This window comes from Ictidomys tridecemlineatus, chromosome 2 (genome assembly GCF_052094955.1).
Source record: "Ictidomys tridecemlineatus isolate mIctTri1 chromosome 2, mIctTri1.hap1, whole genome shotgun sequence".
Lineage (NCBI taxonomy): Eukaryota > Metazoa > Chordata > Mammalia > Rodentia > Sciuridae > Ictidomys > Ictidomys tridecemlineatus.
The window spans coordinates 228,864,110-228,889,909 of record NC_135478.1 but is presented as its reverse complement, the minus strand read 5'-3'; the positions used below and the strand labels follow the sequence as shown (position 1 = coordinate 228,889,909).

Genomic DNA, 25,800 nt, shown 5'->3' with positions numbered 1-25,800 from the left:
CCTTGGAGGAATAAGATATTGTTTTTAGAAGTAAAAAATGAAGTCAGACTTAATCATTTTTATTGCTAAGAAATAGCAGTGTGTCAGATGAGGATGTAGAGCATGGATTTGTGGCAGACAGTTGCACAGGGCCTTGTGTGTTCCCTCAGTCCTGTTTGTGGCCCAGGAGCAGACGAGAGAAAGGGTGCAGGCTAGTGAAGCATGCGTCTTGGTTGGCTCCATCAGCGCCACTCAGCTCTGCTGGTGGATCTTGGTTTCTAGGCTGTGGGACACCAGCATAGTCAGCACAGCCTCAGAGCTGGATTCCCAGCTGTGGCCAGACGGCCTAATGTCTGATCCTAAGATGTGGGGCTGGAGAGGGCCCTCCTATGGCCAGCTGAGCAGAGCTCTGCTCACAGCTTTTGGATGAAAGGCAGAGAGGGGAACTTAGCAAGGTCTTTGATATTCTGTACCCTCTCAGCAAATTCATTAGGTGAGAAGTCAGAATTCAGAATCAGTAGATCTTCATGGGTCCCTCCCTGTACTTATTATAATTTGTAACTTACTGTGCTGAACTGAAATTCCTAGTATGTCATGAGGTAGAATAAAAAGCACTTGAGTTAGAAAGTGGTTTAAGTATGCATGGGGAAGACTTTGATCATATTTATATGAAGAAGCTCTGGAGATTTTAGTTTAAGAAAAGTACACTGGGAGCACTAATATAATGTGGTTGCTAGAAAATGTTAATTTGGTCCTAAGATACACGAGCAGGCATGTGCAGTGTGCAGTGAGGACTCGGGCCCAACATGTCCTTGAAGAGTGCCTCCTTCGCAGCCTGTAGAGAGCAAAGAGGCATGTGTTAACCACCGTCTAGACGGGCCAGACATGAACAAGTACACAGAAACGCTGGTGGACACACCAGCTACCGAAGTAGCAGGAGGGGTTGATTGAGGCGGTCAGTCTCTGCTCTGGTTGGAAACCACCAAGGAATCTGCCTTTCCTTGGTGCCCTAGCACACCATGCACACATGCACACCCCAGGCCAGACCCACCTTGCTTTGGTGGTTCTCAGTGACCTTCTGTCTTTTCCTGTCAGGCTGTTGATACAAGCTGGAGCTCTTTGTTGGAGTCTTCCAGAACTCTCCCAGAGAGAGGTAGGGAAGGGAGCTTGTGCCACCAGGAGTTGGGAAGCACAGAGATCATCTGCCTTCTTCTGAGTCGGTGTTGATGCAGGCTGAGGCCTCTGTTGTAATTGTGGGGTAGGTGTCGGGGAGTAGGTTCAGAGTCTAATGGAGAGCCTGCCCAGGTCATAACTTGAATCTGGAAGTCTTAAGATGAATGTCCTTTGCATTCTGTATTTCAATATTTCTTGACTGCCTACCCATGTGCCTTGCACTGTACCAAGTTCAAATATGTGTAGGACAGAATCTTAGGTAATCCCTCATCTGTAGTAAGATCCTAGTCTTTAGTCTTTAGCTCATCACTCAGACTGGACGGTCTTTTGGCAGGTGATGAGACCTAAAGTAGAAGAGAGGGTACTTTTGATTGGTTGTAGGGAATCATTTATTCCTGGGGAAGAGGTGAGATTCTAATCCTCTGCCCCTTGAAGCTTGGAGCAGTGTCGGGTGGGGGACAAAACCGCAGACCCGTGGAGAGTGTGGGGAGTGTTCAGATTTCTGCAGCCTGTTGGGGTACAGTGGAGTGATATCTGAGCTGGATCTTAGAGGAGAAGGAGCCAGGGGGTGGGGAGGGCCTGGGCACAGGGAAAGCTTCCATGTTTTAGGATGTTATTTAAATGCAGTTGGTGTTTAAGGTCCATGTGGGAGTGGCACTGCCTGGCAGAAGCCATGCAGGCCAGGAGGGCCTTGAGGCCATGTTGGAGTTCTCGGATGTTAGCTAAACACGTCGAAGAGACAGCAGGACCTTGGAGCCGGCACGTCAAGATAGCCGTTCGTAGAAAATGGCTTTTATAAAAGAAAACCACTTTTCCCTAGTAATAAAATTCAATTAATGCTTTTGAAAATTTGGAAAATACAGAAAACTATAAAGATGAAAATAAAACTGTCCCCACGATGGAACTGTTCTTGATGTTTTGGTGTGGTAAGAGCATTCCTAATTATGCTGTGCAGAGACATGAAATGAGTTGGTGTGGCATTGCAGGTTATTTAATGCACTGGTGGAGAGCCTGAGTCATGGACATTTCTAGGCTGACAGGAGCTGATTATTGGAGTCACTTTGGGCACTCCAGCTCACCTTTGTCACTCTGGTGTTCTTTCCACAGAGTATAGGGCATCCTGGCAAGGGGCGCATCTGGGGTGCAGGCCACGTGCCATTCACACCCGGCTGGAGCTGCAGCAGTAGTGAATACAGCTAATGCCCCACCAGCATGGCCAAGCCTTGGTGATGAAGGCATACCTAGGTTACGTTTTCAGTTTCATTTAGTAGAGGTGGTTCATTAGATTAGTCTGTCCGGTCCTATAATTAAATCTTAACCCTAAATGCTGTAGGAAATAAATGTTTCTATGAAAGCCTCTCCTGAAAGTAATCTTGTCTCCTCTTCTGAAATGTGACATTGGATAATTATGCAATTAAAGAAATAGAAAGGAATGACTTTAAAGGTGACTTTAGAAAGTTAGTGTGTTTTTGCTGGGTGTGGTGGTGCACGCCTGTAATTTCAGTGGCTCGGGAGGCTGAGACAGGAGGATGGTGAGTTCAGAGCCAGTTTCAGCAAAAGGAAGGCACTAAGCAATTCAGTGAGACCCTGTCTCTAAAGTAAAATGCAAAATAGGGCTGAGGATGTGGCTCAGTGGTTGAGTGTCCCTGAGTTCCATCTCAATATCAAAAAAGAAAAGGAAAGTAAGGAAAGTAAGTTAGTGTGTTTTTGTCATGCACAGAGTAGTGTGGAATACACAATAGCTTCTAAAACTATTTATAAATGGATGTGGTGGATGTGGATGTTGAGTACTAGATTAGTGGCAAGCTACGTACCGACAATTAAACATGAATTAATGTGCTGTTGATCAGTATTTTTAAAAAATCAACTTGAGACAAGTTCAGGAATCTGCAGTACCCACAATCCTCAATTGAAAATAAATTCATCCCCCCAATCATATAAGCCAATACCTGTTTATGTGATCATCTCAGAATTAATGGCCATACTGTTTCTTAACTGTTTCTTTCACTTTTCAGAAAAAAAACCAGTTTGTACTGTTAGGGGGGGGAGAAAAGTCTGTACTGCTTTTGGCTTTCCCACGGGCCACTGCTTTGCGAAGCACTCCAGGACAGTGGGCAGTAGGGGTCGGACCTGTGCGCCCAGGCCTGGGCTTTCACAGCCAGGCCTTTCCAGTTGCCTGGGGCAGTGTGGCTGCTTTCCCCTCCTTCACAGGGTGGCGGTGCTCAGGGTCAGGGTGTGGAGAGCGCTTGGCACAGTTCCTGGCACACAGTAGGCAGGCAGTGAATGTGGCCACCAAGGCCTGGTCACAACACAGCCGTTGTGTCTGTTTTCCTGTGACTCCTCTAGTACTTGCCGTATTTGTTTTTTGTGTTAAATGACATTTGTGTTTTCCCTGAGCTTACGAACTACTGTACTTTTACCTTTTTATTTTTTCCACTCATAATTAGTATTTGTTATTTAAGGATTTAAGGAGTTCTTGTAAATGTGGTTTTGATGTTGAAATTGCATTTAAACATTTTCAAAAATGACCCAAGTTGAAGTTGGAATGTGGACTAGATCTTGCCCCATCATTTCTGTTGTAGACTGAGATAATCTTCCATTCCAGCTTTGGAATGTGGATATAAATATATTTTGTTGATTTGGTGACAAGGCAAAAGATGATTTAGATCCATAAAACTATTGTGATAGGACTAAAATTAAGGGCTTCTCTGACTTTTTCCATTGATATCCTTACGTTACGTTTCATTCACTAAAGCAGAAAAGTAGACACCATTGTTATGGCAGTACACGTTCCAATAATCAAGTGAAAACAGGAGCTTCATTGGGTTGCGTGTCTGGTAAAAGCCTCCTTTCTAATTGTGCCAGGTGTCATCTGAAGACAGAAGCACCCTGTGGGCTTTGCTCACGTTCCATGGCGGGAGCTGCCAGCTGAACCTCAACAGGAAATGCACACACTTGGTCGTGCCAGAGCCAAAGGGGGTAAGTGTGTCCTAGGCGTTGTCCTTCTGTGTGTCATTTAAGTACTTGCAGTAACCACGTCTTTTTTGAGCTTCTTTAACATTACTGCATACCATTTACAAGAGCTGGTTTTATTGGCTTATATTATTTACATCCAGATTCATTTCATAGAAGATTTGAGCCAATATGACTTTCAGTTACAAAGAAATTTGGGTTTATTTTATAGGGAATGTAGCTTTTTAAATCTTAAGAAATTCCCTTCTAATTTCATAAGATTTCAGTTTTTTTTGTTGTTGTTGTTTTTTTTTTGGTACCAGGGATTGAACTCAGGGCTCTCGACCGCTGAGCCACATCCCCAGCCCTATTGTATTTTATTTAGAGACAGGGTCTCACTGAGTTGCTTAGCACCTTGCTTTTGCTGAGGCTGGCTTTGAACTTGCAATCCTCCTGTCTCAGCCTCCCTAGCCACTGGGATTATAGGTGTGAGCCACTGTACCCAGTTCAGTTTATTTTTTTGAAAAAAATTTTAGAACACCCCTCAACAATGTTATTTTTTTTAACTTTTAAGTTTTTTTTTTTTTTTTTTGGTGCTGGGGATTTTTAAAAAATTTATTATTTTAGTTGTAGATGGACACACAATACCTTTATTGTATTTATTTAAGTTTATGTGGTGCTGAGGGTAGAACCCAGGGCCTCACATGCTAGGCAAGTGCTCCACCACTGAGCTATAACCGTAGCCCCTGGGGATTTATTTATTCATTTATTTGTTTTTTTGATACCAGGGAGTGAATTCAGGGGCACTCAGTTGTGGAGCAAGATCTCCAGCTTTTTTGTGTGTTTTATTTAGAGATAGGGTCTCACTGAGTTGCTTAGTGCCTTACTTTTGCTGAGGCTGGTTTTGAACTTGTGATCCACCTGTCTCAGCCTCTTGAGCCACTGGGAACAAAGGTGTGCCCACGTGCCACCACGCCCGGAAGTGCTGGGTCCCAGGCATGCTAGTCATGCACTGAAGCACTGGCAGGCAGGGAGGAATGGGTTCCTCAGGTGGGATCCTTGGGCCTCCTCAGAAATGCAGGCTACCCCGCCCCTTCCCAGACTAGCTCAGTCCCAGGGTTGATGCTTGAAGAAGCACTGGGGTTGCTGAGGCAAGAAAGGGAAAAGCAGCTCTCTCCCGAGTTCTTTGCAGTGTTGAGAGTAGAGGTTAGTGAGTCTGTGTAGGTTCCTGTCTCCATACATCAGTCACTGGCTCCACATTCTTAAATTGCTTTCATTCTGAATTGACACTGTCGTCATTATTATTTTATCTGTGTGCACAGAGTCCTCAGTGTAGAAAGGAATCGTGTGGCAGAGGGCTGAGGTGAGGCCCGTGTCCTGCCAAGCACTCCGGCCACAGAATCTGAAAGCGAGCCCAGGAGTCGTAGGTGTGTGCTGTGCATCATGCCAGCTTCCTGACGCAGGTGGCCTTGAGCTGGCGAGGCTAGTTGGAGCTCAGCGTTATTAGTAAGCCTCTAACCAAGAAGAAACCCTCTCTGAAACCTGGGGTGGGATTCTTAAGGATTATTTAAGTCAAAATTCACATTTTGTGTAATAATCTGATAATGTGCTTTGTTTAAGTAATTATTGTAGATGTTCTTCTTACATCAGTATTGATGTACAGCTACAGAAAAATCACTTGAATTTAAATAGTTTGAAGGAGAAATGAGCTCTTTATAACTTTTGTAACTGAAAGAATACTTCTGAGGAGTCAGTTATAATGTAAGAGGAAATGTATGAAGAGTAGGTTTGTCAAAGATGTTCATAGTTTGACTTTTAATTTCAGAGCCTTAAATCACTTAATTGTTTTTCCTTCCAACATGTTTTGAAAATGTATTGTTGTAAATCCTTATAAACTCCTTAAGTTTCCAGATGTAATGTATATTTTTAATTAATAATTCTTATGTATTTTTTGCAGTGCTGGGGATTGAACCCAAGGCCTAGAGCATGCTAGGCAAACAGTACCACTGAGCTACACCCCAGCCCTGGTTGTAATATATATTTTAAAGTACTCATTGACTTTAATTTTTTAAAGTATAACTAAAAGTGAAATTTTTAAAAAATTTTATTTGGAGGAAAGCCATATCTAAGATCTTGTGTGTGTATAGTGTGGGGTTTTATTCATCTCACCAAAGAGGCACTTTAAACATATCTTTTTATTTGACTTAACGTGTGCTTGTGAATGAAACAACAAATGTGCTGCCGTAATTATTTTTAGAGAAAGCAAATACTCTGTATTTTAAAGGATTGATTAATACCTAAGATATTATATGTACACATGCACTCTGCATATATTTAGGGATTATCTTATTAAAGTCTGTAATGGAATTATAATATTGTTTCATGCAATTTATTTACTCTTCATCCTTGATTTTTATCTACAAATGGGAAAAGAAAGAAAAAACATTTTTACCTTTCCGATTTTAATTTCCCAGTTTTAAAAGAACTAATTTAATATGAGAAAAAGGAGCTTTTATTTTAGTGCTTACTGCATTTCCTCTGCAATGGCAAAGGTTGTTAAAAGCAGGTTTTTTGTTTGTCAATAGTAAAAATAACAACAATGGGCAGTAGTGCTCACAGCATACCCGGCAGATGTCCATTAGTCACCATGAGAAAAACTAGACTCAGGCACCTGCTATTCCTGTCTGTAACAAATAGTCCTTCTGTACCAAAATAGTTTTAAGAAACCATAATGCCCACATGTACACCAAAGAAACTAAGAGAAGGCAGTCATCTTTTTCACTGCTCTGACCAAAACACCTGACAAGAACAGATTTAGAGGAGAAAAAGTTGATTTGGTGCTCACAGTTTCGGAGGTCTCAATCCATAGACAGCCAGCTCCACTCCTCTGGACCGAATGTGGGGCAGGACATCATGGCAGGAGAGTATGGTGGAGGAAAGTAGGTCAGGACATTGTCACCTAGAAGCAGAGAGAGAAAGAGAACTCTCATCAGGACAAAATATCAATCTCCAAGGCATGCCCCCAGTGACCCGCCTCCTGCAGTCATACTCTACAATTACCACCCAGAGGGTTACCTGTCAGAGGACTAATGTGCTGATTAGGTTAGGCTCATACTAATCATTTCACCTCTAAACTTTGTTGCATTGTTATACCCATGAGCTTTTGGAGGAATACCTCATGTCTAAACCATAGTATTCTACCCCTGGCCCCTAAAGCCTCATACCCATCTCACAACACAAAATACATTTAGTCCGTTTTCAAGAGTACCCATGGTTTCAACAGTTCCAGGGTTATCCAGAAATCTAAGTTCAAAGTCTCCTCTGAGACTCGAGGCAAACTCTCATCATGAGCCCTATACAAATCAAAAGTCAGTCACATATATCCAGTCCTTAAAGGCACAGAAAAACATTTCCATTCCACAGGGGAGAAATGGGAGCATAGAAAGAAGGGATGGGACCAGAAGAAGAGACCGAAATCCAGCCAGGCAAACAAGCCTGTAGCTCCCTGTCCAGCACCTGGGCCACATGCATCATGAGGTTCTTGCCCAAGGCTGGTGTAACTCTGCCCTGGTGATCTTGCTGGTTGCAGGGGAAGGATGCCTCCATGAACCTCTACCTCCAGTATCCTGCATTCCTGCAACACTAGCACCACATGGTTGACGCCAAGGTCTGTCGCCATCTTGAGCAGTAGCCAAACCTGGGACCCTGGCTGCGGCAGCCTCTGAGTGCCTGGGCTGTGAGCACTGTGAAACAGCTTCCTCATTGCCCTTCTCCTCCCTGCAATTAGGGTGCCTCGCTGGTCTCTGCTTTTAGGAATTTTGACTTTTCCTGCACTTGTGCCTGAGATGGGTATGGTTTTGAAAATTCCTGAGATGCCCTCAAGCCAACCTCCCTCTAGTTGTGGATGAAGTAATCAGCATTTCTTTAGTGCTTTGATCCCTTTAACAATACACTTCTTCAGGCCAAGTTTTACTTGCAGTTTTCTGGTCAAACTGCAGGTTTTTAACTGTTTCTGCTTTGCTTTCTGTTCCCGATTATCACAATAAACTTGGCTAAAAGCTGCCAGTAATAGGCAAGCAAATGCTTGAATCCTATGCTGCCTAGAAATTTCTTCCATCTGATGAAGAAGTCCATTCCTAGCGCTACTTGTGTATTTAAAGTATCACTTTAAAAGTGAAGTTAATAATAAGGAAGGAGATTGAACAAATTGTGTTATGTATACATATGAATACAACATGATGAATCCCACTTTTGTGTATAATTATGATGCACCCATTTAAAAATAAAAGAAAAAAACCAGTTGGCACCTTCAGCATTCTGCCTAGAGAAACAGTAAGTTAAACAAAATCTAAGACTGCTGTGTGGGCAGGAGAACTTCCTGTGGCACGGACGCGTGGCACCTCCTGACCCGGCTCCCGCCCTTTGCCCAACAGGAGAGGTGCTGCGGGTGGAGTGTCTCTGGAAGGGTGCCCGGCCTGGCGGCACTCATGGCTGTGCGGTGTGTTTGTGCTTTGCTCACAGGAGAAGTACGAGTGTGCTGTGAAGCGAGCCGGCATCAAGGTCGTGACTCCCGACTGGGTCCTGGACTGCGTATCTGGAAAGACCCGGAAGGATGAGGCCTTCTACCACCCTCGCCTGATCATCTATGAGGAGGAGGAGGAGGAGGAGGAAGAGGAGGAGGAGGAGGAGGTGGAGAACGAGGAGCAGGACTCACAGAATGAGGGCAGCACGGAGAAGTCCAGCCCGGCCAGCTCCCAGGAAGGCTCTCCTTCCGGGGACCAGCAGTTTTCACCCAAACCCAGCACCGAGGCGTCCAAAGGGGAACTGATGTTTGATGACTCTTCAGATTCGTCACCTGAAAAGCAAGAGCGGAACTTAAACTGGACCCCGGCGGAGGTCCCTCCGCTGGCTGCTGCGAAGCGCAGGCTGCCTCAGGGAAAGGAACCTGGGCTCATTAACTTGTGTGCCAATGTCCCGCCCGTCCCAGGTAACATTCTGCCTCCTGATGTCCGGGGTAACTTAATGGCTTCTGGACAGAATCTCCAGAGTTCTGAAAGATCAGAAATGATCGCTACTTGGAGTCCAGCTGTGCGGACATTGAGAAATATTACTAATAATGCTGACATTCAGCAGGTTAACCGACCATCAAATGTAGCACATGTAAGTCTCTCTTTAAAAGAAATTTAAATATTGGATATAAGAACTGGATTTCATGTTTCTCTCAGTATAGTGTATTGTTTCTGCTGATTCAGACCAGGTAACTCACAAGCTGTGTTTGTTTGTGTGAGAACAACTTTTACAGTCACGTATGCACAGATACAGTCATGTGCCCAGTAACACCATTTGGGCTGACAGTTGACCAGTGTGGTGGTCCCATGTGGTCATGTCACCTGGTGGTGTCTAGTGGTCTTGATTTGTGTAAATGCACTCTGTCATGTTCCCACAGCAGTGAAGTCGCCCCAGGATGCATTTCTCAGGATGTCCTCTAAGATTGGCAGTAGGTTTTACGGGTCTGACTCATATTCAAGCATGTGCTGCATATTTTAGGGTCCTAAACGCTATTGCAAGAGGGGAACGGTGTGTATTAGGTGTAGAGCCGGCATGGATGAGCAGAATCAGGACGCAGTGGTGGAGCGCTCTCCCCCTGTTAAAATGAGCAGTGACGGCAAAGGCTGGAGTGCTGTTTACTGGTCGTCCCTGACGACCATCAAGAACTCCATGGCAAGTGAATAGTATAAGTCAAACTCATTCACTGCAGAAGCCTTGATTTCAGTTTAGTTTGCAGCTGGAGCTTGTTGGTACAGAGTGGTTCTTAAAGTTCTAAGTAGGTGTAAGGTAGTGTTTGAACGGCACTGGAGATAAAATGGCCAGTGAGGATGAGTCCACTTAGGTGGAGAAAACAGCAGGCCAGCATGTGGGAGCAAGGTTTTGGTGGCTTAGATGTTGTGAAGAAAGTAGTGTCACAGCACAGCGACTGGGAGAAGGAAGGCTGCTTTGGATCAGGTGGTCTGGGAGGGCCTTGTGGCTGAAGTGGCATAATTCAGGGTTGAGTGACAGGGCAGTCCTGAGAGGACTGGGGGCAGAGTGCCAGGTGAGAGGAGAAGAACTTCCAAGACCTGAGGGTAGGCAAGAATTGGTTGGCTGCAAGACGATAAGGTGGCGAGCTTAGTGAGGTGGGAGCTAGAGGGGATTGGAAGGCCTGGTCCCGGGGAGAGAGGATAGCTGTCAGGCGCGGAGTGCAGGAGGGCTCTAGAGGGTGGGAGGGCAGCATTGCTGAACGTGGTCAGGGCCCGTGGAGTTTGCAGCCGCAGCTCCCGATGTTAAGTACGTGCATGGGAGGGACGGGAGGAAGGATGGGCGAGGGCATCCTGAGAGGATAAGAATGAGACCACAAGTCATGGGCTAAAGGTCCCCTGGGGCTGGGGCTGGGGCTGGTGCAGGGTCTCCCTGGCAGCAGAAAGGCATGTAGGTGTGGTCCGAGCATAGACACGGGGACGAGCAAGCGGTCCTGGGTGCAGCCTGTCTTGACTCTGCAGCACGCGTAAGTGGGCATGATGAAAAACAGGCCAGAGGCCAGAAGAGTTCTTCAGGTTTTGACCTTAGAAATGAGAAGAGTGGTGGGACCCTGTGAAGGGCAGTGGATTCTGGCTCCGGGTCAGATGGCCTTTGTGACCTTGGCTTCCCCAGCCCAGCACAGATTCTGCTCCAGCTGCCTGCTGTCACACTCTGGCCTCCTCCGACCTCTCACCATGTCTCCCCATGCAGTCACCCAAGCCAGCTGAGTTTTGTGCCACTCTGAGGGAAGTAGGAGTGCTAGGAGGGCAGCGCAGCCTCCAGATGCTCCCCTGTGCCCTGGTCCCGGGATGTGCTGCCACATTTGTGTGGGGTCTTCCTTCTCGGGGCAGCAGGTGGCAGACAGCTAGGTCATCTCTGTTCATTGTGGCCGCAGCATTTATTTCCTATGATCCATGAAGTTCCCATGTGTGTTTTCTGTGGAAGATGAAAATAATATATGTGCAATATAAAGCCCCCCAAGGGTACCACATGGTAGCAAGCATGCACACTCCCTCCCAGCCCCGCTATGTTTCCCTGGGAGGTGGCCTCCTGGCCGGCTGCACACTCAGACTGCACATGTGTGCAGGCCAGTGTCTCCAGCCACCTTCTGAGGACCTGTGCACATCCCAGGCTGCTCAGCCCTTGGGGTGGCCAGAGATGGGGCTCATTTCCCACTTTCCTTGACTGGGTATTTTTGAAGTCTTTTAACTAGAGAGAAGAAACAGTTCTTGTGCTGGTTTCAGGGCCATAAGAAGTGGTCAGACTTGTCATTTGAGCATGTTGAACACAGCTTATGCCATGACACGTTGCTTTGGTTTTGTTTTATTCTGTGCTGAGCAGGATATAAGTGTGATTCTCTGCTTGGTGGACATCTCTGGATCCCTCTTCTTTCCCCTCCACGCCCTCAGCATAGATCCAGCTCTCAGCTTGCTTCTTTTGAAGTAGGATAACCTAGAAGGGAAATGGTCTGGAGCAAATGGTTTTCTCTAGCTTGAAATTTTTGTCCATCTAAGAAGCTCAGAGTCTTCTTTGAGGAAGGGTTGTCGGCCAGCTGTGATGTGATGTCTTAGTCGAGGGACATGTACCACTGCAACAGACCTGCTGCTGGGACCTTGTCTGCTCCTCTTTTTCTCACACGCACTGCACAGCCGTATGCAGTGGGGAAGGTGGAGAGGCCATGCTGAGCCTCACTGCTGCCTGAACCATTCCTGGTGTTAAGCTTGAGCCCCGCTGCTGCCATCTGAACACCTGCTGTCATCTGGAAGGTGGCTTCGTGGGTCTTCACTGGACTCTGGACCACAAGGCAGGGGAAACGGAACATGGCAGCTGTGGAAGGTTTGGGTGAGGCTGCGTCTGGCTACTAGATCCCTTCAGCACCTGTCATTCCCCAGTGCATCCTGGTCCCTGAAGGCCACAGTCCTGTGGGAGGGAGATGGGCAATGCAGAGGTGCTGCCGGTTACGCAAGGACCCCTGGGCTCAGTTGCCAAGGATCCACGAGGACAGGACAGCATTGCCAGTTTGTCTGTCTCACTGCCCTGTCACTGTTCTCTGAAACACAGCAGCCACGTGAGTCTTTATTGTCAGCTTTAATTCATCAGCTTATTCCATTGTGTAGTTTAAAATTTTGATGTTTTCAAAATATTTTTGAGAATGGTTTTCTCAAAAATAGGAATTTATTCACTTTATTGAAGTTGGTGATACAAAAATCAATACATAAGAAAAATGAGATATTGTTTTTGAAGTTTGCAGTGATTCGATGTTCCTGTTTTATTGAATGTTAACCACATAGACTGTCCTGTTTTCTTTGATGGAGAGACCATAGTACCTTTCAGGAACTCTGTATAATGACTTGAACCCACTTTTGTCTTCTAGATATTACAGTCCCTTTCAGCACCCACAAAAAATCTAGAGCAGCAGGTGAATCACAGCCAGCCAGGACATGCCAACGCCAACGCCAGTGCTGTGCTGTTTAGCCAGGTGAAGGGCGCTCCAGAGACACACATGCTGCAGCCGCCCCAGCCACAGCAGCAGCAGCACCCAGTTCTGCACCTCCAGCCCCAGCAGATCATGCAGCTGCAGCAGCAGCAGCAGATCTCCCAGCAGCCTTACCCCCAGCAGCCGCCACATCCCTTCTCACAGCAGCAGCAGCAGCAGCAAGTGCATCAGCACCAGTTTCCTCAGCAACAACTACCGTTTCCACAGCAACAGTTGCATCCTCAGCAGCAGCTACATCGCCCTCAGCAGCAGCTGCAGCCGTTTCAGCAACAGCATGCCCTGCAGCAACAGTTACACCAGCTGCAGCAGCACCAACTGCAACAGCAGCAGTTAGCACAGCTGCAGCAGCAGCAGCACAACCTGCTACAGCAGCAGCAGCTACAGCGCCTGCAGCAGCAGCAGCAGCAACAGCAGCAGCAGCAGATGCAGAATCAAACAGCACAACACTTGAGCCAGGCCTCCCAGGCGCTCCAGCACCAGGTTCCACCCCAGCAGCCTCCGCAGCCCCCGCCACCCCCACCCCAGCATCAGCAGCAGCAGCTTTTTGGACACGACCCAGCAGTGGAGAGTTAGTAATGGGGTTTTGCTTTCTTTGTACTGCAGGCCTCATACTTGCATAGATGCTTCTCGAGTGTTTGAGGGTGTGGGTGAAGATTCACCTCTGGTAGTCCCCAAGGTGGAGAATGCAGATCTCATGCCTGACAGAGAGTCATCATGGGATCATTAGGCTGTCTTCTGTTCTTTGGGTCAGCCATCACATACCGAAGAGATGTTGGGGTCCTGTAGAGCAGCCAGACTGCCACAAGGACTAACTCAAGAATATTTAGTGGTCACACATAAAATATGTTAGTTTTTATTATTTTTGGTTCTAGGGATTGAACGAAGGGGTGCTCTACCACTGAGCTACATCCCCAGCCCTTTTGTTCTTTATTTTGAGACAGGGTATCACTAAGTTGCTGAGGTTGGCCTGCAACTTGGGTACTCCTGCCTCAGCTTCCTAAGTTGCTTGGATTACAGACATGTGCCATCATGCCTCATTAATTTTAGTTTTAATGATCATTTTATATGGGTTATTAAATTAGAATATTTGTGGCAATGTTCCAAATGTGTCCAGATTGCTGTGTATTTATCTCATATTTAAGCCTTGTTAGTGTAATACGTTCACATGAACTTAGCAACATACATATTCATGAAGTCCTTTCTTTTTCTTATATAATTCTGTTCTAGTTCCAGAAGAAGGCTTCTTACTAGGATGTGTGTTTGCAATCGCGGATTATCCAGAGCAGATGTCTGATAAGCAGCTGTTGGCTACCTGGAAAAGGGTGAGCTGCATTTGGAGGAAGGCGACTCTGAATTCCACGCTGATCCTTCTGAATGTAGACTTCCTGTTCATTCAGTGCTTTCTCTGAGATGCAATTGTGTGTGTTTGAGAAAGTTCTGGTGTTTTATTGTTAGCATTCTCTGTGACCTTGAGCATATCTCTTTCCTAGGCTGTAGATTTCCAGCGGTTGGGTGAGGATGTTGTATTTGATCATTCTTACAATATTTAGGCTCTGAAATTTTAAGGGGAACTAGTTATTTGTCTGTAATCAGGATGTGGGATAAGATCAGGTGTTTGGTGACCTAAGATGAGGACCCCAAAGTGTATGTCTTCAACATGTTTCTCCAAAGACACGTACTAGAGAATCCCAGCCTCTTCAGGCTAGAGGGACTCAAGCTTCTCGTGAAATTGTGGAAGGGCAGTCTGTTGTTATTTTGCACAGTGCCTTCAAAAGTGAGTGTGAGTGAGTTTCAAGCACACCTTGACTCTGCTTCTCTCTGACATTCTCTGTATTTAGACCCTTGACATGGCCAGGCCTTGCTTCAGGACCTGGGCAGGCTGACAGGGACACAGGTAAACAGCAGGTAGTCCGGGGTCTGGCAGACAGGGATGGCACAGGGTGTTCTGGGAGCCTAAGAGAGAACATTGACTTCTCAGGGTGCTGGGTGTTAAGAGCTCTGGAAGAGGTGATTTGGGGGCTCAGTCTTACAGGGTTAGCAGGAGGACTGTCCAGCTGGAGCAGCTTTAGCCAAGGCAAGAGTCTGCAGAAGCCATAGGCAGAAGTGGATGGAAGGTCCAGGCTGCAGCCCGGGGCCCTGGAGCCAGGACAGGGCAGGCAAAGGCTGCCTGTCTTCTAAGACCCTACTTACTTGCTGTGTCACAGTGAATTTGACTTCTCCTTCTTGGAACCTTAATAGAAAAGGGTGAGTGAAGTTGTCAGAAGTCCATGTTACGTGGTAAACATTGAAACCAGCCAGGAGGGTGACTGCTGGCCAGCTGAGGGGTGATGACAGGGTGAGAGGAACAGGAGGCATTGCTGAGAGTTAGAGCAGTTAGAAAAGTGCCAGAAGTTAAGAAAGTAACATTCAGAAACCTTCCTAAAATAGAAAGTATGAAAGGTAGTGGTTTTTTCTTGTTGTTTTATTTCATTTTGTTTTATGTTAAAGGGTTATATAAGAAATCCTCCATCAGTAGTAGGAGTTTGGGAATAGAGAAAATGAAGGGGGAAAAGCATTCAGAAAACAGCTTACCATGTAATGACACGTGTCTCCAGCTGAAAGGAACGAGAGAACAGTGTCTGGGCAACTCTGAATGTTCCGAACACTGGAGGAAGGACTTCAAAGCTCAGTGGAGGGAGAATGTTAAAAGCTGAGGGTCTGCATAGGGTGTTGCACCTGATTTGTGGCACATGGAGCCGTTTCCGTGAGCATCTTTAAAACCCTAAGTGACAGTGATTTCCAGTCTGGAGTACGGTGCAGCACCAGTCAGCCAGGCGTGGTGAGGTGTGTGGAGGCTCCTGCAGTCAGAGCACTCACCCTTTCTCAGGGAGCCACTGCTCCTGAATGGGGAAGGGAGGCCTAGGGTGAGAGGGAAGATGAGGGAGTAGGAGCTGGAGCGAGTCGGACTGTGGCTGATAGATGGAGCAGGATGTGCTTTTGGCATTTGTTTGCTGTATAACAAATTGCTCCAGAGCTTAGACACTTCAAACAAGACGCTTTCATGATCTCCGTTGCATCTTGGGTCAGGAATCCTAAAGGGCTAGGGCAGCTGTGACTCAGGCTGTCTTGTGCGGCCCACTTCCTCACCACATAGGCTCTCCTGGCTACTTGGATGGCTGCAGAATGGCCTGACTTCCTTCCCAAGAGTGTGGCTGAGACGGAAGGAGGGAGCCAGCTGGTGTCTTAAGTCTAGCCCGAGCTCCAGGCTGCAGGAGTGGAACTCCGATTCTCAGAGCATCAGATCCTTTGTGGCCACATTTAAACCCCTGCACACAGATTTCTGGAATGTCAGGAATAAAATCGTGAAAGGGTGCGAGTTGCAAAGAAAAGGGAAGAGAGCAGGAGATCAGGGTAATTGCTGGCTCGAGGAAGCAAAGGTGCAGCCAGCATTGAACCACATGGCTGAGCTAAGTGACAGTAGGACAGAATCGAGGCCAGCAGGGTCCTGTCCGTGGGAGGGGCGGCCTTCAGAGGAGCAGCAGGCCCACAGATGGCACCCAGGTGCTAAGAAGCTGCACCAAGCCTGAGCTGGGCTTGGACGGCAGAGGACGAGTAGGTGGCAGCTGCTGGCAGAGGCAGGAGCTTGTACAGAGGCAGGGCCTCGTTCCTCCTGAGGCCGTTGGGAGTGTCACAGAGGAAACAAGTGCCTGCTCACCACAGAGACGAGGGAGGGAGACAGCCTTTCTTGTGGGCCTTTTTTAGTGTTTCAACTAATGTGCAGACGCTCCTTCTGGGCAGCGTTTGGAGCTTTGACACATGCCTGGTGCCATGTATCTTTGCTGTCAAGGAGCAGAATGGTCCCTTCACCCCTAAACCTGAGTCTAAAAATCAGTGTTTGGTATTTACTGATGTCATTCTGATTTCCTGTCTTTTCCTTTCCTTTTAGAGGAGTGGTTCTTGAGGGGCACATCTGCCCTCGGGGACAGGTGGCAGTGTTCACAGGCAGGCTTGGCTCTCGGCCAGGGGCCACTGCTGGAGGGTAGGGGTTGAGATCAGGGAGGCTGCTGCACACCCTGTGCTGCTCAGGGTGGCCCCAGCTCTGGTCCAGATTGCAAAATGTCAGTAGTGCCAAGATGGAAAACCGTGCTATAAGAGGAAAGCATTAAAAAATAATAAACTGTAAATGGATTCAAGAGAAACAGGTGGAGGGGGTGGGATGGGGGGTGCTGGGGATGGAGCTGGGGCAAGTTGAGCTCCGTGGCTCAATGATAATGTCAGTGTCCTCCCTGGAAATCGGGATGGAATGAGCGCTGGGGCTCACTTCGCTTTCTAGTGCTGGGTGCAGCAGGCACAGATGTCACCTCTCCTTCTGTGCCATGTGGGGGAGTGATAAATGTCACCTCTCTCTGTGCCATGTGGGTGTGTGGTGGTCCTCTTAATAGCCTTCCTGTTGGGACTTAGAGTTCTCCTGATAGTTGATGACAACTTTGGCTCTTTGGTGCAGATAATCCAAGCACACGGTGGCACTGTGGACCCCACGTTCACCAGCCGCTGCACACACCTCCTCTGTGAGAGCCAGGTCAGCAGCATGTATGCGCAGGTAAGGAAGCCCTCACCCGTGCCCGGTGCCAGCTGCCCTTCCTGTGTGCAGCTCTCAGCTTCTAGTGCTGGGTACTTTTGGGGAAGAACTTTTTTCCTACCTCTAGAAGTAGAAAAGTTGCTTCTTATTAGTGTTCACAGAGTTTTTGGTGGCCTAGATGCTTTTGTGGACACTCTTTGAGCAGTGAAGAAAGGAAATTGCAGGTAGCACTATCAAGCCACCTGCGGAAAGGATTTGGAACCATGAGCGCTTTGCAGGCAGGGGTCCCGGAGGCAGGCACCTCCAGACCACTGGGCAGCAGCTTCCTTCTCTCGTCCTGAAATTCCGTCTTTGTCTCTTCATAACAGTTCTTATTTGTAGAGGTCAACATGACAGAGAGCCTTTAGAAAGCCCTCCTGGGCCAAGGGTGGTCTTAGCGAAAGCACTGCCGGCACATGCAGGGCCTGGGTTCCCACCAGCACCACAGAGGAAGGAACAAGCTCCCTAGCGGTAGCTCTTCCTGGATCTGCTCTGCTGTTAAAAATGTACAAACACTGGTGAGCTTTTTTCCTGAGGTTAATTCTAGATGGACGGTTACATTTTTATACCTTGATTTACCTGGGACTCTTTTTGTTCTTATGGAGGCGTTCTAATTTGACCATCCTCAATGTCGTTCGTGATTCAAGTTACTCCTAAAGGTTGTCCCGAAGTTTGCTGCTCTTAGCACTCGTTGCAGGCTCTTGTCCCTGGAGACATCTTCAGGTTGCTTCATTAGGAGTAATCAGCCACACTGTTGTAGTTTGCTGGTTTAGCAGACTGTGTGCTGAATGTCATGAAATCTGCTAATGGGACATTGTACTCATCCAGTCTTACCATTCTGAGTTCAGTCCCATTGTAGAAAAAATTCCCAAACAGCCACCTGTGGTCTTGTGTTCCATAGGCGATCAGAGAGAGAAAGCGGTGTGTCACTGCGCACTGGCTGAACACGGTGCTGAAGAGGAGGAAGATGGTGCCGCCTCATCGGGCCCTTCACTTCCCAGTGGCCTTCCCCCCCGGGGGAAAGCCCTGCTCCCAGCATGTAAGGGGCCTCTGTGTGGTTTCTGGCCACTCTTCTCGGGGAAATGGGCGCCTGTCCAGTGTGGAAGGTCCGTTCCTTCTCCAGTGTTCTCTGGCCCTGCTGAGAAGTGCCTGGTGTGGGGATTATTTGTTTCCTCTCTTTCCCATTTCAGTCATTTCCTGCACGTAGTAGATATTTAACGGATTCTCCAGTCTCTCGCGCGGTGTGAAATCCTAACACACATTAGGCATTTGGCCCTAGCAGCAGCCACTGCTGGAGAACACTATCAGTTGTGGGTTTGCCCGTCTAAAGCTCTTGGCACTGGGGTTGTCGAGGGAAGTGGAGGACTGACTCCTTCACATCCCTGACGGAACCCTGTTGGTCGTGGCTCCCGCAGTCTTACCACTCTGCATTCAGCCCTGTCCCTTCGTCTTCGTACCGACTTCTTCCTGGACTTGGTATCTCGTGTGCCTTCCCTCCATAAGGGGTCGTGTGCAGCGCTCTTGTGGCCCTGGCACAAAGAGGCAGAGACAGGGCTGCATGTTAGTGCAGCCTGGCCTGGCAGAGACCTGTCCCAGCTCAGCCCCGGTCAGCCCTGTCACACATTGTCCCCTCTGTCTTCCTTTCTATGGTGAAGTACATTGTTTTTCTTTTTTAGTACTGAGGATTGTACCCAAGGGCACTCAACCACTGAGCCTCATCCCCAGCCCTATTTTGTATTTTATTTAGAGACAGAGTCTCACTGAGTTGCTTAGCACCTCGCTGTTGCTGAGGCTGGCTTTGAACTTGCCATCCTCCAGCCTCAACCTCCGGAGGTGCTAGGATTATGTGAGGCATATTTTAATTGGTTATCCTTTGCTAGGTAGTCATTTGCTAAGTAATTGTGACAGTTGCAACAGTGTCCCGGTTGTGCACAACAGCATTATGGCAGAGTGTGCATGCTTGGAGTGTGCCCGCCTCCTTAGTTTGGGCGCATGTGCACAGTCACGGTGGGCCACAGTGCTCCACTCCAGGAGGTCTCGCTGCAGCAAGGTCACTGGTGATGAAGGTCTGCCCGTTACTGCTTAAGACTGGCATTACCTTGTGTGCCCCATAATGCAAAAGAAGGAGAGCAACCAAGAAGTTGAAGAAGTCGTCCTTGTGTTTTGGGTCTAACCTTACTTGTTCTTTCTTCTGTAGATTATCTCCGTGACTGGATTTGTTGACAGTGACAGGGACGACCTGAAGCTAATGGCGTATTTGGCAGGTGCCAAATACACAGGGTACCTGTGCCGGAGCAACACAGTGCTCATCTGTAAAGAGTAAGCCAAGTTGGAAACCGCGTTTAGTCGGAGGTCACACCCCGCAGAGCGGCTGTTGGGACCGCTGTTTCTAACGTGCTGTGCTTGGGTAGACTGAGGTCTGTGAAAAGCCCGGCAGTGATGTTCATGGGAGCATGGCAGGATCACCTGCGAGTCACTTGAGCTGTGACTTGGAAGGGATTAGTGGAAGGGGGACTGGCGGGTTTCGGTAAAGGAATGAGGTGTGCAGATGGCACTCGTAGGCGGCTGTGGCCCAGTCAGGCCCCGCGTGCCTGTACCTGCACCAGGGACCCAGAGTGTGCCCGCCACTGCTGCTTGGAGTCATGTTTCTGTTTTTTGTGAAAATAAATACCAATTTACAGTAGATAGTGCTAACATTTAATAAATGTGCTTTCTCCTCAAAAACAAAAAAGACCAACTGGTTTAAAGTATGAAAAAGCCAAAGAGTGGAGGATCCCGTGCGTGAACGCCCAGTGGCTGGGGGACATCCTGCTGGGGAACTTCGAGGCCCTGCGGCAGATCCAGTACAGCCGCTACACAGCCTTCAACCTGCAGGACCCCTTCGCGCCCACTCAGCACTTGGTTCTGAATCTGCTGGGTGAGTGGAGCCCCCGGCTGGCTTCTCGGAGTGCTGGGAGCCGCCTGCCACCTGGGCTCACACGCTGGGCTGGGCGGCGGGGGCCTCCGCCAGGTCTTGTTCTTCCCGTTCCCTTTCCACACTCCTCTGCCTGCTGCCCAGGCTTTTGTTGGTCTGAGAGACAAGACCCGGGAGGCTCCCCCCCCACCCCCCTGCAGACAGGGTGACCCTGAGCTCTTCCTCTGCCCTGCAGAGTCGAACAGGGTTCACAAAGGTCATTCAAGGGGTGCTTTGACCTTCTCTTAAGGAAGCCCATCCCGATGTTACCAGGGTGGCTTTGATCATGGGAGAGCTCTTCTTGTCCCTGTGCCCTGTTCTGTGTCCCTGTAACGCACCTGCTGGCTTGACCTCAACTCGGAAGCCACTCTGCAGGGACTCTTGCCCACAGTGTGAGCGTGCTGGTCCCATTGGTGAGCCTCTCCCTCTCGGGTGTGTCCTTCCTGTCACATCTCATCGCCACTCATGTGTTAGTGGCCAGACTGTGACACCCAGACCTGGACTCCCTCTTTTACAAGTGTCTAGCCACACGGCAGGAGAGAGGTGGCAAGTGCCTTCAGTTGGTCTCCGTGTTTGCTGCCAGTTGTGTGTGCGCCACTTCACAGAGGTGCCACGCAGGACTGGGAGCCTCGGTGCTCACAGCTGGCCCTCACCTGTCTCCTACGTGTGGTGCAGTTCTTCCTGTCTCCCTGGTTCAGCATGAGCAGCCCAGGAGAGGTCTGCACAGCAGAGGGTCATGGTGGGACGTACCTTCTCTCTCTCTCTCTCTCCAGACGCTTGGCGAGTCCCCCTGAAGGTGTCGGCAGAGCTGTTGATGGTACGTCAGACGAAACGTCCCCTGGTACTGCTGTGCCTTGCAGTGCGGTGGGGTGTGTTTCAAGGTCGTGTTTGGGAGTGAAAACGTCCCCATCATCTGCCAGTGTGATCACAGGTGAAGGCTGTGTCCTCCTTGTCATGGGAGGTCCCGTGCCCCGGGCCTGTGTCTCTGATGGCTGGTGACTCCTGTCCGTCCTCGTGTGTGGCGGGGAGCATTGTTGCCTTGAGGAGCCGAGGACTGTGTCTGGACCTGGAGAACAGAATAAAGTAGGAGGCCAGTCCTGCTTTCCATGGGGAGAGGCCCGAGGTGGAGGCCGCTAGTAGAGTAGGTGTGGGGCCCACCGCAGGCAAGGGTGCAGGAGGCCAAAGGCTGCTGTGCCGGGGAGGCTCCTGGGAGGCCAGGCTGGCTCCATTGGGAAGCTGGAGTGTGGGTGTGGCTCGCTCCAGGCACGTGGCTGTGGATGTGGAGGGTCCCGTTCACCCCGCAAGGTGGACAAGTGGAACCTTGCTTTCTGACTGGCTGATTCTCCACGTTGAGTGTCTGTCCAGTTACAGACGGGGCCATTTCGGTCATTTCACTTGGAACCTCTGTTGCCGCAGTTGCCTGGGGTATGTCGGCACTGTGAGGACAGCAGTGTCCTCCCCGTTAGTCAGTGCTTTGTGGCCTAAGACCTAGGACCACGTACACCTGGTCACATATGGCAACCTGTATCTTTAAAATGCAGAGTCCCAGAGCCCCCTGGGTGCACACCTGTGGTCCTGGCTGCTTGGGAGGCCGAGGCAGGATGGCTTGAGCCCAGCAGCTCCAGGCAGCCTGGGCAGCATGGCGAGGAAGCCCCTCTGCGGCTTAGGAGGAGCTGGTCCTACGGGTCCGAGAGGTGGGGTGGGTCTCAGGTGCCGTGCAGATCTGCACATCTGGACACGGCAGCAGTGGTGGTCGGGGACTGGGAGTTGTGGCGACTGACGTGGTCTGGAGGTGGCTGTGAAAGCAGTGCGGTTCACGTGGTGGGACACAGAGAGAACCTCTGAGTTCAAAATGTGGAGGAGGGCCAGGTGTGGTGGTGCATGTAATGCCTGTCATCCCAGCAGCTCAGGAGGCTGAGGCAGGAGGATGGTGAGTTCAAAGCCAGCTTCAGCAAGAACGAGGTGCTAAGCAGCTCAGTGAGACTCTGTCTGTAAACGAAATACAAAATGGGGTTGGGGATGTGGCTCAGTGGTCGAGTGTCCCTGAGTTCAATCCCCAGTACCCCCCGAAAAAAAATGTGGAGGAGGAGTGGACAAGGATAGAGCAGGATTGAGGGCTGGCTTTGTCAAGACCCCACAGGGAGCTGCGTGTTCCTCTTCCTTCTTGCCTGGCTCTCTTCTGTCCCAGTCCAGATGCTTGAGCTGGTTCTAGAGGATCTCAGCTCCTTCCTGAGATGAAGTCAGGAAGTTCAGTACCTTGTCTTGCCTTAGGTAGCACTGCTAATCTGATGGTCATGTGTCTTTCGTGACACTATGGATGATGTTCCTGTTTTAGTAGTCTCTTTAGGGAGATGGGACTGCAGGGATTATAGTTCTCACATGCCAAGTTGGGACACAGGATAAAATACTTGAAATAAAAACAGTTCTGAGGAGTTTGGGTTGAGGACTAGATATATGACACGAGGTGAGGACAGAAGCGGGCAGAGGCTGGGTCGTGGGAGAAAGCCAAAGTGACGTGGGGGTCTCTGGAGCCTGGCCTCCCCCCCAGCCTGCCCGTGCCAGTTCCCCAGGTGAGCTCTGTCCTGAAGGTGGCGAGCGGGTTCTGGTTGCCCTTGGTGACTGGGTCCCTCGAAGCGCCCTGAGGCTTCTGTGTCGCGTGGAGACTGAGCTAATGGACGGTGTTTGCATTACAGGGTGGAAGGTTACCTCCCAAACTGAAGCAGAACGAAGTCGCCAGTGTCCAGCCTTCTTCCAAAAGGGCCAGGTATGATCTGGCTGTCCTTCACAGGTCCCTTCGCAGAGTCGGGGGTTGGCGCGGGCGTCGGGGTATTTCCCACGAGCTGGACCTGAAAGTCCAGTTCTCTCCTTCATGATGTGTCGCAGCGCGCCTCATTTTATTGCTGCAGATAGTGAATAAAGACAAATTTTTGCTTTTTTACTAAAAAAGCAACAAAAAAAGTTTCTATTTAAGTAAAAGCTTACCACAGCCCCAGCATTAAAACAGAAGCTGCTGTGGGGGCAACAGCTGGAGCCCTGGGCCAGCCCAGGCCAGGGTGCTGTGGGTGCACTGCCCCAGGGCACGCGCTGGGCCTCTTGGCCTCCCGGAGCTGCGGTTCCTAGGTGGAGGTGTGTGACCCGCAGCAGGCCAGAGTGGAGGGAGGCCGGGGCAGTGCAGGCCGGGGCAGGGCAGGGCGGGCAGTGCAGGCCGGGGCGGGCAAGAGGACCCGCGGTAGCTGGGGCGAAGGCGTGCCTCAGGCGGCTGGCTGTGGTGGGTGGGGTGGCCTGTGTGGCAGATTCATGTGCAGACCTTAGACTCATCTGGTGCAGACACGCTGGCCAGTCTGGTCAGGGAGCAGAGCACGGCAGGTGCCAAGCCACCTCTTCCTCAGTTCTAGAGCAACCTTGGTTCCGAGCCTGTGGATGAAAAGCAGCCGAGTTGTCCCCATTGTCCTCTCCTGCCCTCCCAGGTCCAGCTCACAAGCTGAATGAGATCCTAACTACGAGATTGGTTTGGGAGCCACAGATAAAATTGCTTGACCATCTCATTCAAATATAAACCGAGATTAGGATGTACTGAGGTGCCAGGCAGGTGTGAGCGCCTGGAGGCCTGGTTAGGCTGCGTGCTGTGGTGGGGCAGCTCGCTGGGTCCTTAGGGCGGACAGCAGGCCACCGGGCGCTCTTCCTTGGCCAGCTACGATTGTTGCCTATGACAGTGGGGTCCACCCCAGTCACACACAGTTAGTTTTAAAACTCGCAGGAAGTGGAGAGCAGTGTTAAAAGAGTGAAGCTAGCAAAGTCAGCAAAGTGGGAAAACCAGCTTTAATATTGCCTCCATTCAAAGTGCATTTAAAAGGTGAGTTGGGGGGACTCGATGAGGTTGGGCACATTGACGTAACCAGAAGTTAGCCGGTGCCTCTCCTGGCGGTTCTGACATGGTCTCTTTTGGGGTGACTTGATGTCAGTGGGAAAGGGAGGACAGTGCCACACACACTCTCGTAGCTGCTGGACTGATGACTCCCTTGCTACTAGGAACACTCTGATGATCAGGAAACATGGAGCTCCTCACTGTTTGGTGCCTGTGTCTTGTAGGATTGAAGATTTACCGCCTCCTACTAAAAAGCTGACTCCAGAGCTGACCCCGTTTGTGCTCTTCACAGGATTCGAGCCTGCCCAGGTTCAGCAGTACATTAAGGTGACCTGCATGCTGCTCTGGCCCGCGGGCCGACCAGCACTGTGTGTGTGTGTGTGTGTGTGTGTGTGTGTGTGTGTGTGTGTGTGTCAGGCTAGCTGCTCGTGAAGCCAGTGTGGAACCCGGCTGTCTGGTCGTGGTGGTCTTCTCTTATGAAGTGCTGTAGGAGTCTGTTTGGTTAACATCTAGTCACAAGTCACTTCCTGCCTAGTTCTGAAGGTCACGTCATACATCAACGTCACATTTCAGTGCTTGGTTTTTTATTCAGATGTGGGACCCAGGAGCCATTTTTATCACTGTGTGACATTTACAATTACTTGGATATCATTTTTTTATTTTTAAAAAATTTGTTCTTTGTAGTTATATATGACAGTAGAGTATATTTTAACATCCATACATGGAGTGCAGCTTCCCGTCCTTGTGGATGTATGTGGAGTGTCACTGTTCCTGTATTCATATATGAACATGGGCAAGTTGGTCCACTTCATTCCACTGTCTTTTCTTTTCCCCTCCCCCTCCCTTCGTTCCCTTTTATCCAGTCCAATGAATTTCTGTCCCACCACCGTTGTGTGCTAGCATCTGCATATCAGAGAGAACATTCGGCTGTTGGTTTGGGGGATTGGCTTATTTCACTTAGCATGAGAGTCTCCAGTTCCATCCATTTGGCAGGAAATGCCATAATTCCCTTCTTCATAGCTAATATTCCATAGTCTCTGGCTTCCAGGGGCCCGTTGAACTCTACGGGTTCTCTGATTGAAACACAGTTTATCAGGATTAGTTTTCTGGGAAAAAGGAGGTTAACTCAGGATGTGGGGGAGGTTGTATATGTTAAATGGTAAGTGGGAACAGAATCAAAAATATAGTTTTTGAAACAGCAGTATGAGAGATGATGAGATCCTGTTTGGTTTTGGTGGGGAGGGTGGTGTCATTAGTGGACCTCTGGGGATATATACTGGGGACTGAAGTTGATCAAATCCTGTGCCTGTGTGTGTGTGCCACAGTGAGACCCGCTATTCTGTGTGGGTGTTATATACTGATAAAACACTTTCAAAAAATAACTGGTTTACATAAGGCTGGATTCATACATCATACTCCTAATTTCTTTTAAGGAAAATAAATTATAAGTGCTTTTTTATAAATCTAATTTGTTCTTTCTACTTTTAAGATGTGAGTGTGACTGGAGGTCTCCTTACACTCTGCTTCTTGGTCCAGTCTCATGCCATCGCTTTTATTTTCTAAATATTTATATTTTAGTTAAATAGGTGGACACGATACCTTTATTTTATTTTTATGTGGTGCTAAGGATCGCACCCAGGGCCCACGCATGCCAGGCGAGCGCTCTACCCGTGAGTCCCAGCCCCAGCCCTGTGCCATCACTTTTAAAGTGGAAATAGTGGGGCAGCAGT

The 25,800-nt window shown here is 49.1% G+C and overlaps 1 protein-coding gene across 2 annotated transcripts in view; it reads left to right on the top strand.

Annotated features, from left to right (window-relative positions):
• Paxip1 (PAX interacting protein 1) overlaps nucleotides 1–25,800 on the top strand; it is a 47,281-nt gene that overhangs the window by 13,161 nt on the left and 8,320 nt on the right. The window contains exons 5-15 of one of the 2 annotated variants that reach the window (XM_078040902.1): nucleotides 4,018–4,131; nucleotides 8,626–9,264; nucleotides 12,533–13,223; nucleotides 13,883–13,977; nucleotides 17,139–17,234; nucleotides 18,154–18,291; nucleotides 19,450–19,571; nucleotides 19,985–20,169; nucleotides 20,979–21,022; nucleotides 22,899–22,969; nucleotides 24,295–24,397. In XM_078040902.1, the coding sequence (XP_077897028.1) occupies nucleotides 4,018–4,131; nucleotides 8,626–9,264; nucleotides 12,533–13,223; nucleotides 13,883–13,977; nucleotides 17,139–17,234; nucleotides 18,154–18,291; nucleotides 19,450–19,571; nucleotides 19,985–20,169; nucleotides 20,979–21,022; nucleotides 22,899–22,969; nucleotides 24,295–24,397 (2,298 nt within the window). The remainder of the gene's footprint in view (nucleotides 1–4,017; nucleotides 4,132–8,625; nucleotides 9,265–12,532; nucleotides 13,224–13,882; nucleotides 13,978–17,138; nucleotides 17,235–18,153; nucleotides 18,292–19,449; nucleotides 19,572–19,984; nucleotides 20,170–20,978; nucleotides 21,023–22,898; nucleotides 22,970–24,294; nucleotides 24,398–25,800) is intronic. The other variant, XM_078040903.1, reaches the window with a different exon arrangement.